Below are 19,524 nucleotides of genomic sequence, written 5' to 3'. Positions count from 1 at the left end.
TTTTAAACCTTCAGAATTTTTAATGAAGTTTATTGGGTCAAGTTAAATACTAAGTCCCAATTAAAGAATTCCAATGAATTCAACTCTATTCCTCATTTCCAAAATATTTTACTTCAAAGAAAGACTTTTAATTTACTGAGTATCAGAATTTGAAAATCAAGGAGAATGAGTTAATTTAAAAACAAAGACATCTGAAGTTAACATAATATTGTATGTTAACTGTATTTGACCAAAAAAAATTTTTTTTAATCCAAAGACAAGATATAATGCAAAATGGTACAGCCACTCCGGAAAACAGTTTTGGCAGTTCCTTAAAAAACTAAACATGCAATTACCATATAACCCAGCAATTGCACTCGGGGCACTTATCTCAGAGAAATAAAGACTTATGTTCACACAAAAATATGTATATGATGGTTTATTTGTAATAGCCAAAAAAGTGGAAACAATCCAAATATCCTTCAACAGGTGAATGGTTAGACAAACTGTGGTACATCCATACCATGGAATACTACTCAGCAATAAAAAGGAATGAACTATCGATACGTACAACAACCTGGATGAATCTGCAGAGAATATGCTGAGTAAAAGAAGCCAATCCCAAAAGGTTACATATGGCTATCATTCCATTTGTATAACATTTTTGAAATGACAAAATTATAGAACAAATTAGTGGTTGCCAGGGATTAAAAGGGGATGGGAGTAGGAGGGAAGTAGGTGTGACTTTCGGGGAACAGCAGGAATGCTTGCAGTGATGGAAATGTTTATATCTTAACTTAATGTTAATATTTTGGTTGTACTGCAATACTGTAATTTTGCAAGATGCTACCATGGGGGAAAACTGAGTAAAGAGTTTGGAGGAATTTCTCTTACAATTGCTTGTGACTCTACAATTGTCCCCAAATCAAAAGTTTAATAATTGAAGAAAAGAAAGAAAATCTTTGTTAGCTGCCTCTCAAGAGTACTGGACTTTTATCTTCAAGAGGCTTGGCTTCTGGCCTACTGGCCTAGCAGTGCTAGAAACAATGACCTTGCAACAGCTACTTAAATTCTCTGGTCCTCAGATTTTTTTGTTTCGTTTTTTGTTTTGAAGATTTTATTGGGGAAGGGGAACAGTGTGCATTTCCAGGACTTTATTGGGGAACACTGTGCCCTTCTCAGGACCCATCAGCTCCAAGTCAAATTGCCATTCCTCAATCCCAGTTGTGGAGGGCACCGCCCAGCTCCAAGTCCAGTCACCATCCCCAATCCAGTTGCAGGGGGCGCAGCCCACCATCCCCATGTGGGAGTGAACCGGCAACCATGTGGTTGAGAGCATGCACTCTAACCAACTGAGCCATCCAGTGGCCACCCACCGGGAGTTCAGCAGCAGCTCAGCTCAAGTTGCCGTCCCCAACCTAGTTGCCGTCCCCAATCTAGTTGCGGAGGGCACAACCCACCAGCCCATGCGGGAATCAAACCTGCAACCCTGCTCCAACCAACTGAGCTATCCAGCCGCCCATCTGGTCCTCAGTTTTTATATCTGAAAAAAGAGGCTAGACTTGGCAACCTCCATCTCTAAAATCACATGATTCTTAGAAAAAGAATATGGAACTGGAAATGCAATAAACCATTGCTGGGTAGAGAAACAGAGGCAGTGTTTTCAATGATCTTTCTGTAATTGCTGAATTTTCTCTTATAAATCTTTCATAATTGGAAAAAATAAGATTTTAGCAATCCAAAAGAATTTCTGATTTTTGTCATCCTTAAAATGCAAAGTGGGGGTGGCCCGTTGGCTCAGTTGGTTAGAGCGCAGTGCTCATAACATCAAGGTCTCTGGTTCGATTCCCACAATGACTTGACTTGGAGCTGATGGGTCCTGGCAAAACACACTGTTCCCCAATATTCTCCAAAAAAAAAAAAAAAAAAAAACCATGCAAAGTGGTTGAGAATTCCTCAACCTCCATGTGCTTGAAAACCCATGTTTTAAGCCTCATATAGATTAGAAGGTCTGTGCGTTTTGTAGGAGTTAAATTAATTAATGAAAAAATTATTAACAAACAGCTTTTGTGAATTTTATCTTATAAATCAGAAAGGTTAAATAAAGGGCTATGCAGCTATCTTAAAGTAGGCCTGAAAACAAACCCAGTTCACCTTTAAGCATGAAAAAGGTGGGACTCCAAGTCAATTACATGTCAACTATCTTTCTCTCACGAAGAGTGGTGGTGCTTAGTAACATCCAATATATACAACCAGAAACAGCTTTGCTGTTCTGAAAGGAGGATAGGTTAGGCTTAGGCGACCCTTCACATATACAGCTGGATTTTAATTAAAATTAGAATAGAAAGTTTTAATCAAAAATAAAATACAAAAACAGAACTCCCCAACTTTTTAATTTTTTGTATTTATGTTTTGTTTCTTTTACGTTTTCAGTAGAAGTTATTTTTAAACAGAAAAAAATTAACGTTTAGTACTTTGGGCAGTTCTTTTTAATATTTAATAAAACAACGTAGTTGATGAGAGCCTCACATGGAGGCAAGGCTGGAAGTGGTGAGGGGAACCAGGAAGGTTACGTTGAAGAATGTTAACTTTCTACCCTGAAAGGTGGTGTATACGATCCTTTAGCAGGTTCTACCGATCTTTAGCACCACACCATGTCCTCACTTATAGTCATTTCCTCATAGCCCAGCATTCCTTCCTTTCCCGCAACTCTCCACCTCAGTTACGCAGCATCCTACGACTACCTGTTTCACAAAAGAAGGACCTATTCTAAGAGATCGATCTTTTGGTTCCCTTGTTAGAGACAGATATCACTCAGACTCCATCAAGGGCTGTCAATAAAATAATGTAGACTAAAGCTACAAAATTTTTAATTCAAATTCTTATCACTAAGGTTAATGCCAGTCTTATTTCCCAATATAAAACTAACCTCAGAATGGAGCAAAAGAGCATTTCCAATTTCCAAAACCTCCAGTTAACGGTACATCTATCCCAGAACTGTTCCTGACAGTGGAACACATTTATAATGCAAGGTGGCAATTACCCTCGTGTGAGTGGCCTAACTAATAATTTACCTCAAACATTATGTTTCAGAATTAATTGGTTATTAATTTTCTAACCACTTCTTGAAATTATTTGCTTTTCACTTGAACAATTTCTTGGAACCTAAAGACCAACTTGCAGCCTAAGAAACACGGTACTACTGCTTTTAGCCCAACTGACAAAATATGCTTCTGGTCCTTTCTATTCCTCCTTGTTTGAAAACTAAAGCTCCAAATGTGAAAATCTGGTAAAAGTGAGTCAGGGTTAACAGGGTCATTCATAACTTAGGTGATTAATCTCATTATAATCTTAGAAAATGAGCATCTACCGCCGATCTGCACAGACAGCACTCACCGAGAGATGACCGCTATGGACCCATTGGGGGAGACGGCACTGGGGGAGGAGCACTCGGAGTCTCCTGCGGGGGAAGCAGAGAAGTTCTGAAGGGGAGAGGCTGCTACACAAACTCACAAGCCTAGGCAGCTCGTCCTGGGACATCGTGGTCAGCCTTCTTGGAAAGCCAGGAGGACCACCCTGCTGCCTTCCCGGGGCTCAACAGCAGCAGGGACAAGGCATGACTAGTGGGATAGGAGGACTAGAGAACAGTCCCCCAAAAGCCACTACCCACCAGCCTTGGAGCCCAAGGCAAATGAGTAATGCAGATGATAAAGTGGGCCATGGACCTGGTACACAACTGTTAGCTCCCCCGCCCCCCGCCCCATGGGTCGTGACCAATTCCCAGCTGGAGGTAAGAGGACCCCCTACTCACCTTCCTCCTCCTCATTCTCGTCATGGCTGCAGCAGTCCTCCAAACCATCTCCCAGCTCTTCTTCTTCATCTTCAGCCTCAGCCTGGTCTGGCTGGAGGTCAGCAGCTGAGCTATAAGAAAGAATCATGCCGCAGCCCAGCCAATTCCATAATGGAGGTCACAGTCAGATTCTCCTTCCTTTCTCATTGCCCAATGTTTGTCCCTTCCCCAGTTACCAATCTGCTGTCTCTTGCCTAGCTCTCACAATTCGCTTCCCTTGCCCTCAGAGCTTAGGGCTAGCCATACTCAATCCTATATCCCCTATTCTGTAGAGACACTACTGTGATTCCCGGAAAATGAGACCTAGCCGGACAAACAGCTCTAATGCATCTTTTGGAGCAAAAATTAATATAAGACCCAGTATATATTATATTGTTATGTTATATGATTATATATATTATATTATACTATGTTATATTTTATTATATTATATTATACCCGGTCTTATAGTAAAACAAGACCAGGTCTTATGTTAATTTTTGCTCCAAAAGACGCATTAGAACTGATTGCCCGGCTAGGTCTGGTTTTCGGGGAAACACGGTATATATGTCTTTTATCTTCTCTGAAGTCCCTCAGAACATACAAGTACAAAATTCTGCATTCAAAACCCCATCAATGACTATCTGGTAATGGACTTCAAAGGTCCTTAGGCCTCTCTCTGGCCAAGGCCTGGGTGAACCAAGGCTTAAGAGAAGTAACAAGGAGCCAAGAGAAGCAGCCAAGTACATGTATGCTCTAACGCTGCAACGGCTGTCATACCAGGAATGACTGAGAACCTGATTGGGTGTCTGGAATTCTTATTTCTACCTGGTTATAACCTAAAGCAGGGGTCAGCAAACTCTTCCTCTAAAGGCCCAGACAGTAAGTATTTCCCGTTTTGTGGACCATTCAGTTTGTCACAACTACTCACCCCTACCACTGTAACAAGAAAAATGTCATAGATGGTAGTAAATGAATGGGCAAGGCTCCATTTCAATAAAATGTTGTTTACAAAAGCAGACAGTGGGTGCGATTTGGCCTGCAAGCTGTAGTTTGCTGACCTTCGCCCTAAAGTGAAAACCAAAATTCTAGGGCAACTGAAAAATAAAAACTTTAGAGACACAGGGTCAGTGTCACCGAATCATGGTGTGTATACTCTACAGCTCTAAAGGAACCGAAAACTTTCCCCCACTTACCCAATATCCCTAGAAGATGAGTCCAGCTCCCTGGCTTCTTTAGGCCCCTCCTTCCCAAGCTGGCCCAGATGGATGGAAGAGAGGCGGGTGGCCACGTCGGCTAAGCCACAGGGCTGAGGGGGAGAAGGCAGAACTGGAATTTTGTCTTCTCCAAGTGGTGGGGAGTCAGCCGCAGACCCACAGGCAGGGCTGTGGCTGAGCCCGTTGGCATGTGAGGCAAGGAGGTGAACGCTGATGCGCTTGGTGCAGAAGACGGTGCTATCCAACTCCAAGGCATCCGAAGCTCCGGGGAGCGTCCTACCGTCTGCGCCAGCATCCTCCTGCGGGAATGGCAGGTCTACCGCAGGAGGTTTCCACCGCCTGTTCCTGTTGAGATCCCACTGCAAGCTGGGGTTCATGAAACAAGACTGATCAAACTGGCAGCCTTGCCTCGGCGGCTCAAAGCCTCGTGCAGTCAACTTCCTCACAGCCTCAGTGAACCGAACCTCCCTGCTCAGAGCCTGGGAAGCAGAGTCGCCATCCAGGCCAAAGGGATGTGGCTTTGCCCTCGTGGCTAAGTTACTCTGGTTAGACTGGGGAGAGGCAACACTGGTGGCGGAAGTGTCTAAGGAGCTGGGGGAAGCCAGGGTGCTACGGGCAAGGGTGTCCTCTAGGACGGTGCCATTGCTCTTGGGGACCTTGTGTTCAATGGGCTGGAGTGCACAGTCTCCAGTGCCCCCTGAATGATGCCAGGAGGCAAGGTGGATCCTGGGTGAGGACAGTGGCTTCAGGCCCTCTGTGGCCTGTGATAAAGGCACTTTAGTGCTATTTGGCCGCATGAAGGAGTTGTTATTTAGCGTGGGCTTGTAGGAGGAGGAGGAGGAGGAGAGTGGAGATGGGCTCTTCCCTGAGATGGCAGAGGCCAGGCTATTCCCTGAAGGGATTTCCCCGGCTGCTCCCAGTGAGAAGTACGGATCAGTGGATGAGGACGCCGTGGGCTGGGCCATGGGGGAGACCGGGAGAGACGTGGCCTGATTGGCAGTGAGTCTGACAGGGAAGCTCTTTTGAGGGAGAGAAAAAGATCTTCTTTCTAACGGGCTTGAACGCAAACAGAAAGATTCCAGTTGCTGGTATGTTTTGTCCCTACAGTTGGAGCGGCGGTACAGCAGGGTGTGGCTGACCAGGTCCGGGAGAGAGTGCAGGTAACAGGAGTTGCTGTGGCTTGCAAGGACAGCTGTGGGCCCAGGGCTACATAAAGTGCTGGGGCAAAAGAAATATGCTGGTTGGGGTAGGCCCAAGAGGCCTGGGCCCAATTCTGCCGAAAGTGTCCCCACGTGCTTCTTCTCCAGCTTCCAGATCGGCTTCACCTGCTGATGAGCCTGAGGCCAGACTTGGCCCTCACAGCGTTTCTCAGGTGGCAGGGCAGGCGCGGGGCCCGCGGGACCCGTCTGCTTAAAGCCGTTGCCCTGGCGGAGGCCAATGCTGTAGTGCTCCGTCCCCGCTGAGGCCATGGGGGGCCCACGTCATGGCCACACGGCCTCATGGCCCTGCTGAGGGAAGGTGCCACACGCTGCCAGTGGCGGCAGCTGCATCCTGGAAGTCCGTCAGCTTGAAGGGGAGAGAAACAAATGGCAATGTCACAGTCCCAGGAGGACACATACAATGCGACAGCAGTCCCCAGGTAAACAACAAAGTCCCACATCATCAGTATTTCTTGGGTAACCAGTCTTGGTCGTCATTTGGAGCCCTGGGAGAAGAACACTAGATTCTTAGGGTGTTTTCAGTGGCCTTCCGGCTACCCTCATGCGATCAAAGCTGGCAACATCAAGGACTAGACTTTACAGCTCCGCCACTGTGAGTCTGCTCACCTGATGCCACTCTCTCACTCAGAGGGCCAGTTCCTTTCTATCCAAAAACAAAAACAAAAAACCCCATCTTTTTGTTTCATTATCCACAACTTTACATGAGGGGCTTCCTTCCCTCACCTAACATTGGTATGGCTAGGAATAAGGCCAGTCTGGGGGTGACACAGAAACCATCCAGTATCTTTTTTCTCACCAACCAATTCTGAAAGGTCAAAGATCATTCGAGAAACATAGTTTACATCTACTGGTCTTTGACCAACGCTCAGCTGCTCCTGGTGTGGTCTACTTTTCAGCAAAGTACGACAAGTTCAGAGAACTCCCTTGACCTCTGGAGCTGGGAAAGTAATTTCATTTCTTCAAGAGTCTTGCCAACTGTATAGAATTAAAGTCCATCCCATGCGTTGGTGGGAAATAAAAGAAACAAAATGGAAGTAGATACCAACATTATTTTTACTTAAAATGACTTTATTTCCAGTGGGTCAGGAGAGTTCAGAGAGTAGAATATAGAGGCAAGAAGAAGGGCACAGAAGCCTTCTTTACTCCAGATCCCAGACTGACCTCAGGGACAGAGAGCCTGTCTCCTATGTTTCTCATTCAGTGTTGCCTCTAAAGCAAAAATCTCTGAACCAGCTGTAGTTCTGGGTCCCAAACAGTCTGTTCAGCAGGGTCACTTACTTTCTAAATCAACTGCACAAAACAGTCTCCAGTTTTCACAACTGCAGGGAAAGGTGGGCCTTCTTTCATGACAGCATCCGGAGGTAAAAACAAGATCCTTTTATAAGAAGTCATTCATCTGAATGGAATCCTGGCCTCTTCCTCAAGTGTTTTCAGAGTGGCTACAGGGAAGGAATTAGCAGAGAATTTTTTTGTTCAAGTTAAATTTAAAACATAAACTTCAACAGGGAGAGGACCTTGTATTTTGATAAGAGAGTAATGGCCAAGGGAGATCCACGATTCCTGTTTGCAGCTACAAAAAGCCTGCAGAAGCCACACGATGTCACCCTCTTCCTGCAAAGGCTGACTTATGTGGATTCTTTCTCAAAAGTACAAAACCCAGAACTCATCACTACTGATACTCAAAATGACAGTGGGTTAAAACAGCGGAAGTGTTACAACTAGATTTTGATGCCAGTAACTTCAAATTAAGGTTCAAATTAAGGACAGAAAAAGGACCTCCACCACGTCCAAACTCCGGAAATACTGTGCGGGGCACGATTACAGTCTATGCCCTCATGGTGAAGCGGCACATGCAAAGGAAGAGGCAAATCATGCCCGTGACTTTACAACATGACACGAGTGCATGTGCTGTGTACACTCAACAGATTCACAGTCCCAGCTCACGGAGTCCTCTTTCAGGATTCCACATCCTGCCCTGCCGATACAACACAGCAGACACCCCAAAGTGATGGGAGGAAAGGGCTAAGGAAATGACACTTAGGGCTGGCACTCCCTGAAGAATATCCCACCTGTGGTTCCCATGTGCACCCTGCTATCTCAGACCGGCATGTCTTTACAAGTGCCGCTCCCTGGAGCCCTTTCCTTCACTTTCACCAGACTTCAGAACGAGCAGCTAGAATATCACCTTCTCCAGGCAGCCCTCCTGGACTCCCTTGTTCAAACAGGTTCATGGTTTCTCTTACAACAAGCTTTAAGTATGGACTGCTCATCTGACTAAGAGCAAGAAGCACGTTTTCCTCCCGCTGCTGTCGCCAGTACAGGGTCTGGTACACAGTAAGTGCTCAATAGTCTGTTGAATGAATAAACTGAAAAAGTTCAATGAATGAACGGGAAACACTCAAGCACCGAGGAATGCTAGTTTGGGTGCCTAACGAATGCCAGGTACTGTGCTAGGCATTTTGCCTGTATTATCTCATTTCATCTTCACAGCAGCCTCACATTCAATTTCTGATGACGACTCGGAGACTCAGAAGAGCTACGCAACTCTTCTAAATTAAACCACCAATAACGAGTGGTGCCTAGATGAAAACTCAGGTTTGTCTGACTCCACACGGCCTCTTAAACAGGAATGAAACACACACAGTCACTATTCCCTCAATTAGCCCTAAGCTTCTGGTATCAGACAAGAGCCAGGCTGGAAATACTCTTCCACTGTTTACACTGAGCTCCTTTGTGAGCAAAGTGACTACTTCATCCTCATCAGCACCACAGCCAATCCCACTTTCCTTTGCAGCCCTGGGTGCCCGCTGCACAGACTGCTCAATGTCTCCCTCTCCGCATTGTACTGTGTGAATCCTCAGTGCCAGGAATAGTGCACACAGGCGTCCTGGCATCTAGCTGACTTGACTTCTAATGCAAATGAGGAAGAGGGAGGCGAAGCTGCAGGTGGCCTGCTTCCAGGCAGAATGGGAAGCGGGCCAGCAGGGCAAGTGCCTGAGGAAAGCGGATTCTCTTCTCTCTAAGAGGATTCCAGCTCTCGCATGTCTCTGCAATGGCCATTTCCCACTCATGGTTTCCTCTCATAGTCCCCATGACGTGTAGGATGGCAACTTGGAAAAGGGCCACCTGCCTTCCCAGAGATGCATATCTAGACCCAGGGGCCTAGCAGGTGAGAAGATGTTTCTGTAACTCTCTTTTTGGGAAATAGCTCCACAGCTCGTAAGAAACATCCAGAGATGGCTAAGATAGTTGTGTCAGAACTGCCAAGCAAAGGCAAATCTGTCCAGTCAGATAATTCGGAGAGAGTAGCTTCAAGAACACGAAGTAACCAGTATCACTCATAACACGGTCACATACAAACGTTCCAACCTGGCATCAGTTTTTGGTTCAGAAGTAGTGTGTGGTGTAGACGAGGAAATGATGATTGCTAAAAGCCACTTCCTTCTTTCTGCTTACAGACAAGCCTGATGAAATCAAAGCTCCACGTGATGGGCAAGCAGAGCCCTAGCTCAAACATTCAGGCAGCCTGGGTCCCCGCCCCGACGGCTGCCACACGTCACCTTCTCCTGTGTGCTGCCCTCAACAGCACTGCCACTGAAGTGCCAGGAATTGACCCCTTCACCCTACAGGAATGCAAAGTGACAAACTTTAAAAAGCTTTAAAAGGCCCAAAATATAAGAAGTAGAGGAAGTGAGAAAGTAGTTCTAAAACCTAACATACTAAGAATAGTGGTTTCTGCCATAGCAAAGTCCAGGTGGGCAAATAATGTCTGGCCCCCAGGCCCTCCAGACAGCATACACGCAGCAGGCGCGTTTTCTGCCAGGTCATAAAACCTGTCCCCTGTAGTGTAGTTGGGGCTCCTGACACAATGTCTGCAAAACCCTTCTCCCAGCTTCCCTCAAATTTCTAAATGAACTGTGATGCTACAAACTTGCTGTGTCTGTGCCTTTAGAATCCAAGAGACAGGTTGCCCATCTCCCAGGAAATATTTTAGGATGACACATCAAAGAAAAGAGAACAAGGAGAAAAGGTACTAATATTTATGTATGTAGACGGCCACTAATGGAAGCCTCCTTTCAAAAACACTTGACTTAAGCAAATCTAAACTTATAGTAATTGGTGATTATGTAAATTAAAAGGAATCACAAGTTCCATTATTTTCATTCAATTTACATATATATTTTTTAGCCACATCTATCCACTACTTAAAGATAAGCAAAGGCATTCATACATACGCTAAGTCCAAACGATCCACCATCAATTGACCCTCCAATCAACAGTTTACAAAGAACTTACTTTAGGAAGAAATAAACTGACCTCATCTAGAAAATAATATTTTGAATAATCTAACAAATTTTAAAGAGCTACTAATCTTACACCTTTCTTGCTTCTACACATTATCCCTGGGCAACAGGAGGCTTACTTAAGAAGCAAACAGGGGGTACGAAAGTTCAAGTTTAGAAGAAACAAGCCTGTGTCTGGCTAAGTTCCTCAAAGTCCAAACCAGAATATGCCCAGCTGAAAAGAAAGGTTAGTTGAGGGCAGAGCAGCTAAGGAAAGAGTTCTTGGGAAGAAAAGTCCCTCTGAAACAGTTCTCAGGACATTTTTTATACTTACAGAAAAACACAGGTCTGGAAGAATATACACTAAACTATCAGCGTGGTTATCTTGGGGGAAGGGGTGGGATGAAGGACTGGGCAGTGGAGGGGAGTGGGCCACGTTTCCAGGTTACTTCACAGGCATCTGTATTGTTTGATCTTTCAAAAACAAATAACCACATACTACTTGTGGGAAGTTTTTCCAAGAGTCTCCAGGGCACTGCCACTACTCACACCCATGCGGCATCATCAGCAGCTGCCACCCCTTGGTGACTCACGTTAAACAGAGCTCTGATGAATAGAGTATCCATTCAATGCTGAAACAACACAGCTGGAATGTCTAGGGAAAGACTAGCGAGGAAGTACCATAACCCCACTGGGCAGAGATGGAATCTAACCAGAAAATTCACGTACAGCACAGTGCGTGGCCCATACTCACAGTCAAGTGATGCTCACTATCATACTCACTATTACGGGAACCAAATGATCTGACCTTCTCCCCTCAGCCCTTTTCTTAAGCTTCAATGCAGAGGGGAAACACATGGAGCAAGCAATATTACTCCACCCCCGAATTTCAGCTAGTATGTGTAATGCTCTTTTACACAAAGACATACCTGTCTTGTCATCTGGGGACTTCTGTGATATTTGTTACATTACCAGTAACTGGATTCTTCAGCTGCAGGTATGACTTGGCACTAAAAGGCAACTGAAAAGTGCTTTGGGACATACCAGGAAAAGACCCTTGCTTCTGGGTCTTCTTTTGGTTTCTATAACTAGATATTCGGGATTTCTGAAAACATTGGGTGAAAAGGTAAAAAGTGATTGTTACTCACCTACTGCCCAGACACTGGTTCCCATACATCATTTGTCAATAAATGGAACCAAGGAACTAAGTTCCTTGAAAAACAGCTGGGGCAAGAAAAACATCACATGAGCCTGGAAAATGCTCTAAAAAGGAAATACTCAAAATTTGATAGGAACATGTCATAAGATCACAGAAACAGCTAATATCATATTTATAGTGAAACACTAGATGCTTTTTCTCTAAGATTGGGAATAAGGCAAGGATGTCTACTCACCCCATTTCTATTCAACACTATACTGAAAATTCTAACCAGTGCAGTAAGGCAAGAAAAAGAAAATAAAGGCATGTAGATTGCAAAGGAAGAAGTAAAACTATGTTTATTTGACGGAGACATGATCTTGTACATAGAAAATCCTAAGAAATCCACACAAAACCTACTAGAATAAGCAAGTTAATTAAGACTGTAGGATATAAGATCAATATACAAAAATAGATTTTATTTCTATATACTAACAACAAGTAAAATGAAATAAAACAAATAATTCCATTCACGAATAGCATCAAAAGGAACAGGAATAAATTTAACAAAAGAAGTACACTGAAAATTACAAAACACCGCTGAAAGTAATTAAAGCTCTAAATAAATGGAGAGATATAACATTCATGAATTAGAAGACTCAATATCGTTAAGATGGCAATTCTTCCCAAATTGATCTAAGAGATAAATGCAATTCCTATCAAAATCCCAGCAGGTTTTTCTGGAGAAACTGACAAGCTGATCCTAAAATTTATATGGAAATGGAAAAGAACAGAATGGCCAATACAATTTTGAAAAAAAAAAATAAGTGTACCAAGTTGGAGAACTTAATACTACCTGATTTTAAAACTTAGTATAAAGCTACAATACTCAAGATAATACGGTACTGACCTAAGAAGACATATAGATCAACACAACCCAATAGAGTCTAGAAATAAACCCTTACTTTATAGTCAATTACAGGCATATCTTGTTTTATCGTGCTTCGCTTTATCAGGCTTCGTAGATGTTGTGCTTTTTACAAATTGAAAGAAAGACCTTTCATCAGCAAAAAGATCATGACTTGCTTTATTGCAGTGGTCTGGAACTAAACCTGCAATAGCTACAAGATATGCCTATAATTGTCAACAAGGCTGCCTAAGCAATTTAATGAGGAAAAGGACAGTCTGTAACAAATGATGTTAGAACAACTGGATATCCGTACACAAAACTGAACTTAGACACTTAAACACCATAAATTCACTCAAAATGGATCAGAGAGCTAAATGTAAGAACTGAAATATAAAACTTCTGGCAGAAAACACAGAAGAAAATTTTTATGACCTTGAGGTAAAGGTTTCTTAGATATGATGTCAAAAGCATGATTGATAAGAGGAAAACTGATAATAGTCCAGCTGTTAGTTAGCTATATCACAATTAAAAACGTAGAAAAACATCACTAGAAAGATGAAAAAAAATCCACAAACTGGGAGAAAACATTTGCAAATATAATATAAAGGACTTATATCCAAAATATACAAAAACTCTTACAACTCACTAAGAAGATGAAAACCAACTGACTTCAAAAAATATATTAATAGGCAATTTTAAAAATAGGCAAAACATGAATACTTCACTAAAGCAGATATACAAATAACTAATAAACACATGAAAAGATGATCAGTATCATTAGTCATTAAGGAAATGAAAATTAAAACCACAATGGGATACTACCATGTGTCCCCGAAAATAAGGCGTAGCTGGACAATAAACTTTAATGCATCTTTTGGAGCAAAAATTAACATAAGACCTGGTCTTATTTTAATAAAATATAAGACTGGGTATAATATAATATAATATAAATATAATATCAGACCAGGTCTTATATTAATTTTTGCTCCAAAAGACACATTAGAGCTGATGGTCCAGCTATGTCTTATTTTTGGGAAAACACGGTACTATGTACCCACTAGAATGACTATAATCAAATAGATTGATAATACTAACTGTTGGCCAGAACATGAAGAAAGGGAAACTTTCATACATTCCTGATGGGAATGTAAGATGGTCCAGCCACTTTAAAAAATAGTTTGGCGGCTTCTTTAAAGAGAACAGACACATCTCCAAAGAGGACATACAGATGGCCAACAGACAGTGAAAAGATGCTCAGCATCACTAATCATCAGAGCAATGCAAATTAAAACCACAATGAGGTATCACCTCACACCTGTCAGAATGGTTATTGTCAGTAAATCAACAAACAACTGCTGGTGAGGATGTGGAGCAAGGGGAACCCTCATGAACTGCTGGTGGGCCTGCAAATTGGTGCAGCCACTATGGAAAATGGTTTGGAAGTTCCTCAGAAAATTAAAAATAGAACTACCTTATGACCCAGCAATTCCACTTCTGGGTATTATCTGAACAAATACAAAACATTAATTCGAAAAGATATATGAAACTCTATGTTCACTGCAGCGCTATTTACAATAGCCAAGACATACCATGTTTAAAATAAGACCAGGTCTTTTATTAATTTTTGCTCCAAAAGACGCATTAGAGCTGCTTGTCCGACTAGGGGGGAAACATGGTAGAAGCAACCTAACGGCACATCAATAGATGACTGGATAAAGAAGATGAGGTACATATATATAATGGGATATTACTTGGCCATAAAAAATGAAATTTTACCATTTGTGACAACATGGATGGACCTAGAGGGTATTAGGCTAAGTGAAATAAGTCAGACAAAGACAAATACCATATGATCTCACTTATATGTGGAATCTAAAGAAAATAAACAAATAAAACAGAAACAAAGATACAGAGAACAAACTGATGGCTGCCAGATGGGAGAGGTTTGGAGACCTGGGTGAAAAAGGTGAAGGGATTAAGAAATATAAATTGGTACTTACAAAACAGTCATGGGGATGTAAAGTACAGCATAGGGAATATAGACAATAATGTTGTAATAACTATGTATAGTGCCAGGTGGGTAATAGACTAATCAGGGTGATCATTTCATAAATTATATAAATGTCTAACCACTATGCTGTACACCTGAAACTAATATAATATTGAATGTCAACTGTAATTTAAAAATTAAAAACTAATAAAAGTATGAGGTAAAGATTAAAAAAATAGTTTTATAGTGACCCAGCAATTCCACTAAGTGTCTACACAAGAGAAACAAAAAGCATATGTCCGCACAAAGACTTATACACAAATGTTCATAGCAGCATTTTTCAAAATAGGCAAAAACTAGAAACAATTCAAATGTCCATCAGCTGATAAAGGAATGAACATATGACATATTCATATAATGGCATGCTACTCAACAATAAAAAGCAGTGTACTACTGATGCATGCAACAACCTGGATTAATCTCAAAAACATTATGCTTAAGAAGCCAGACACAAAAGACTATGAGGTGTGACCGAAAACTACAGTGAATATTTAAATAAAAAATTATTACAGTAAAAGACACATTGTCATTAATCCCCTCAAAATACTCCCCATGGCTTCGAACACACTTATCCCATCACTCTAGTCACTTTCTGAAGCAGTTCTGGAAGTCCTCTTTTGTGAGTGTCTTTAGTCGTGCTGTTGTGGCTGCCTCGATGCCCTGAATCAATTCAAAATGTTTACCTTTTATGGTCATTTTGACTTTGGGAAAGAGCCAGAGGTCACATAGTGCTAAATCTGGTGAATAAGGTGGATGAGAACGCACTGTAATGTTTTTATTTGACAGAAACTGCCATATACCAGAAGCGATGTGTGACACGGAGCGTTGTCATGATGGAGGATGAAGTAAAAACGCTCACGAAAGAGGACGTCCAGAACTGCTTCAGAAAGTGGTAAGAACAATGGGATAAGTGTGTTTGAAGTGATGGGGAGTGTTCTGAGGGGAGTAATGGCCATGTGTCTTTTACTGTAATAATTTTTTTTTTATTTAAACATTCACCGTATTTGTTGATCACACCTCATACATAATATACGATTCAATTTTTACAAAATTTCTAGAAAAGACAAAGTTACAGAGATAGAAAGTAGATCAGGGGTTGCCTAGGGCTAAAGGTAGGAACGAGGAATGAGTATAAATGGGGATGAGGAAACTTTTTGGGGTGGTGAAAGTGTTCTACAGCCAGACTTGTGGTGACAGCTGCATAACTGTTCAAATTCACTAAAAGCCATCGAATTCTACTTTTATACTGGGTCAATCAATTGTATGGTATGTAAAATTATACCTCAACAAAGCTGTGAAAAGTGGAAGGGACAAAAAGGACAGAGAGCCACCTTAAAGACGATCCCTCTCACCACATCTAGGACGATATGAACAGCAAAATAAATGAGTTATCAGATTAACTAAAAGAAGAATCCACGAATCCATGCTGATATAAATGAACAGAAGAATGAATGACGGGGGAGAAGGAACTCTTCCTTACAGAATTCCAATTAATGAGAATAGAAAATCCCCATTGGCAACCCCTATAGTAACAGCTGCTTCAGGCAAAACTCATCAGTGGATCCTAAAATTGGTGGGTGAAAGGTTGTTGGAAAATAGGATAATTATATTGTCTCTAAATATCTCTGCACCAGATTTTATTAATTACAAAGGGGAAAATCCTAACTTGAAGTGGAGAAACCTGACAGACACCACCGCTTTAATCAAGTAGTCAAAGATGCCATCAACAGAAATAGCACAAACTGACTTTATGTGCCCCATGACATGATGCATTGAAGGACACGTCATCACTTCTGTGATTTCCTGCCCAAAATGCATCATCTTCAAGGCATGAGAAAGTATCAGGCAAGGCCAAGTTGAAGGTCGTTGTACAGAGTAACTGGCCTGTACTCTTCAAATGTGTCAAATTCATTAAAGACAAAGAAAGGCTGAGGAATTATTCAGATAAAGGAGACTAAAAAGACATGACACCGGAATACCATGTGTGAGCCTGAAACAGTTAAAGGGCATTGACAATATTTGAATAAGGCAGACCAGATAATAGTATTATAGTATACGGTATTATATCAAAGTTGATTTTCTGATTTTCATCATTATACTGTGTCAATGTAAGAGACTATCCTTGTTTTAGGAATTTTTTAGGAAAGATTCAGATGTAAAGGGGCACCATGTCTGCAGCATATTCTCAAACATTTAAAAAAAACAGTTCATAGACCACATATGAACGAATAATAAAGTGAGTATGGTAAATATTAACATTTGCTACATCTGGGTAAAAGTAAATAGGAATTCTTCGTACAATTTTTACAATTTCTGGCAAGTCTGAAATCATTTCAAAATGAAAAAGTCATTACTATTGTAAGGGAAGCCTGGTTTTCCTCGGACCAGCAGGCAGGCAGCACCCAATCAACTTCAACTTCTTTGAAATTAGACTGGCAGGAATGGATTTTACCAGTGAATGATTCAAGACGATAAAATACAAGTCACTCCTTGCTCTATTACCTGAAGCAGGCTTGACTGGGGGTTCCACCTGTCATCCCTGAGGTACAAGAACTGAGGTCACACGCCTCAGGAAGAGCCTCGTCAGGACACAAGTCTTTCCAATGCAGCCACTGGGGGGTGGCCACCCTCACATGAACTAGCCACCCAGCACACTGCGGCCTAACCTGCCAGTGCCTCTGCAAACTTTGGCTTCAGGGGAGCACAAGGGGGAAGGCACACACCATAGCCTGGCAGATGAAGTTTAACATTTAATAGCACTTTTTCTGGGGCCCATCAACACACAACGTGGGGGGAGGGCTCCAATTTTTAGGGGAGAAATGCTGTTTAAACTCGGTTTTATGTGAAAACCTCGTTGCCCGACAAAACACGAAGTTCTCGTTTTGCCTTCAATTGAGAAAGCAGTTGCTGTCAGCTGAGAATCAGGAACCTAGAAGCTGCGATAAGGAGTTCACAGCTACAGTCAAGGGAACGGGGCAATGTGGGAAGCTCAAAGTTCTCTATGATCAGTTATTCAAGGAAGGAACACATTATCTTTTAACCTCCTTGAAACCAGACGGGAATGTCAGATTTTAGTAAAAAGAAGGGCTAAGGGAAGTGGGAGGAGGGCTAATAAAACAGGAATGATCAATCACATTCCTTATTTAATTGACCTTTTAGACTCAAGTAATCTTTTAGAATCAGGGACGGGAAATAAGCTGCAACTGCACAAAGACGTCAATAAAAAAATATATATATATATATATATATATATATATATATATATATATATATATATATATATATATATATATATATCTCCAGGCAGAAGGGTGCTAAGTACCTGGGACGAGTGTTTATGCAACACAGAAATTCCCAACATGCCCTGCGGCAATGATTTCACCCTGACCTCAGCTATCTTCATTTCCACTCCTCAATCAACAAGTCCTTCCAGTTTCAAACATACCCCCTCGCATGCATGTGTCCGTCTCCATTCCCACTGTTACTACGTTAGCCTCAGATACTGTCGTCTCTCACCTGCGGTTCCAGCTTCTACTCTGACCTCTTCTTATAAGCTAGTCTCCGGGCAGTGGTGATGGTGCTCTTCGTAAAAGGTAGTTTAAACCATCTGACTCCTGACTCTCTGACCTTATCAGAGCCACTCTTGCCCCTCACCAGGCACGTTCCCACCTGAGCTCCCAGGGTCTTTGTGTTCCCTCTAAAACACCCAAGTGGCTTACAAGGCTGGCTCAGATCCCTCACTCAGTATTCAGCTAATATCACCACCTCACAGAGCCTGTCTACCCTAATACTGCAGCACCCCAATCAGTCCCTATCACGCTACCTTGCTCCAGTCTCTGTTTGCATTCTCCCAGGATCTAAAATTATTATATATTAATATTTCCTCATAACTGCCTAAAGAAACATTGGAAGGATAAACAGAAACTGATTTTTTTTTTTTAAAAAAAAGGTTACCAATGGGGTGTGAGACTTCTCTGTGTATACCTTTTCTATCATTTTGATTTCTGAGCTATATAAACGAATCACCTAGTCAAAAACCTTACTAATTATATTTTAAAGTGAAAAACTCCCAATTATTTAAACATTCCTTTGCTATTTGTCTACCTTCTCTTCCGGAATGAAAGCTCTATGAGAACTGGGACCTTGTTCGCCCGGCATATGTCCCGCCCTGGAAATGTAATCAGGGTTCCTTAAACATTTGCTGAATAAACAAATGTACCTACAACAGGTATAACCAGCAAAACCACAAGATGGGCCTCTTCAGATTAAACAGGTGCTCCTCTCCTCCCACCGTCTCCTTGTTGCTACTTCTTTTCTTGGTGCAGAATCTCTGCCATCGCCACACCTGACTCCTTCAACAATAAATACCTTTTTTCCTCCACCTGAGGACTCCTCCAAAATTCTCCACAGCATCTGTCTTTCTTCCTTCCCACATCAAACCAATCTGCTCTTATAATTTCAACTATCACCCGCAGGAGGACAGTCAGTTTTCAGACCTTGATCTCTCTCATGCTTCGCGTTTTCATCACCAACTGTCTGCTCCATCTTTCCCACGTGCGTGTCCAGCCACTTCAACCCAGCTCGTCAAACTCGCTCTGCACTCTTGACTTTCCAGTGTCTTTCAGTGGGACCTTCTTTCTCTCAGTCACTTAAGAGGAAAACGTCAGTCACTTCCGACTTCCTCCTTTCCCTTATTCTCCAAAACCACACCAGACACAAAACTTAGATCCTTTCTTCATAGCATGCTTCATCTTTTATTTCCAGCATCACCACCACAGAGCTGGACCATTGCAAGCATCCAGACTGAAGTCTGTGTCTCCAGAGTCTGCCCCTTTTAATGCTGTCCTGTGCTGGTCTCAATGCTAAGTCCTGGAATAAACCTTTGAAACCGGTCGGTA

General features: G+C 42.2%; 1 protein-coding gene across 3 annotated transcripts in view; it reads right to left on the bottom strand.

Moving 5' to 3' along the window:
* TTLL4 (tubulin tyrosine ligase like 4) overlaps positions 1 to 19,524 on the bottom strand; it is a 36,665-nt gene that overhangs the window by 10,720 nt on the left and 6,421 nt on the right. For all 3 annotated transcript variants that reach the window (XM_074313342.2, XM_019741790.3, XM_019741791.3), the window contains exons 2-5: positions 7,524 to 7,684; positions 5,005 to 6,591; positions 3,791 to 3,900; positions 3,376 to 3,439 (exon numbers count right to left, since the gene is read on the bottom strand). In XM_074313342.2, the coding sequence (XP_074169443.2) occupies positions 3,376 to 3,439; positions 3,791 to 3,900; positions 5,005 to 6,494 (1,664 nt within the window). In that variant the 5' untranslated portion in view covers positions 6,495 to 6,591; positions 7,524 to 7,684. The remainder of the gene's footprint in view (positions 1 to 3,375; positions 3,440 to 3,790; positions 3,901 to 5,004; positions 6,592 to 7,523; positions 7,685 to 19,524) is intronic.

The sequence above is a fragment of the Rhinolophus sinicus genome, chromosome 17, assembly GCF_057876585.1.
Source record: "Rhinolophus sinicus isolate RSI-liver-muscle chromosome 17, RSI-T2T, whole genome shotgun sequence".
NCBI lineage: Eukaryota > Metazoa > Chordata > Mammalia > Chiroptera > Rhinolophidae > Rhinolophus > Rhinolophus sinicus.
Note: the sequence above shows the minus strand (reverse complement) of the source record. Positions and strands in the feature narration are given on the sequence as shown.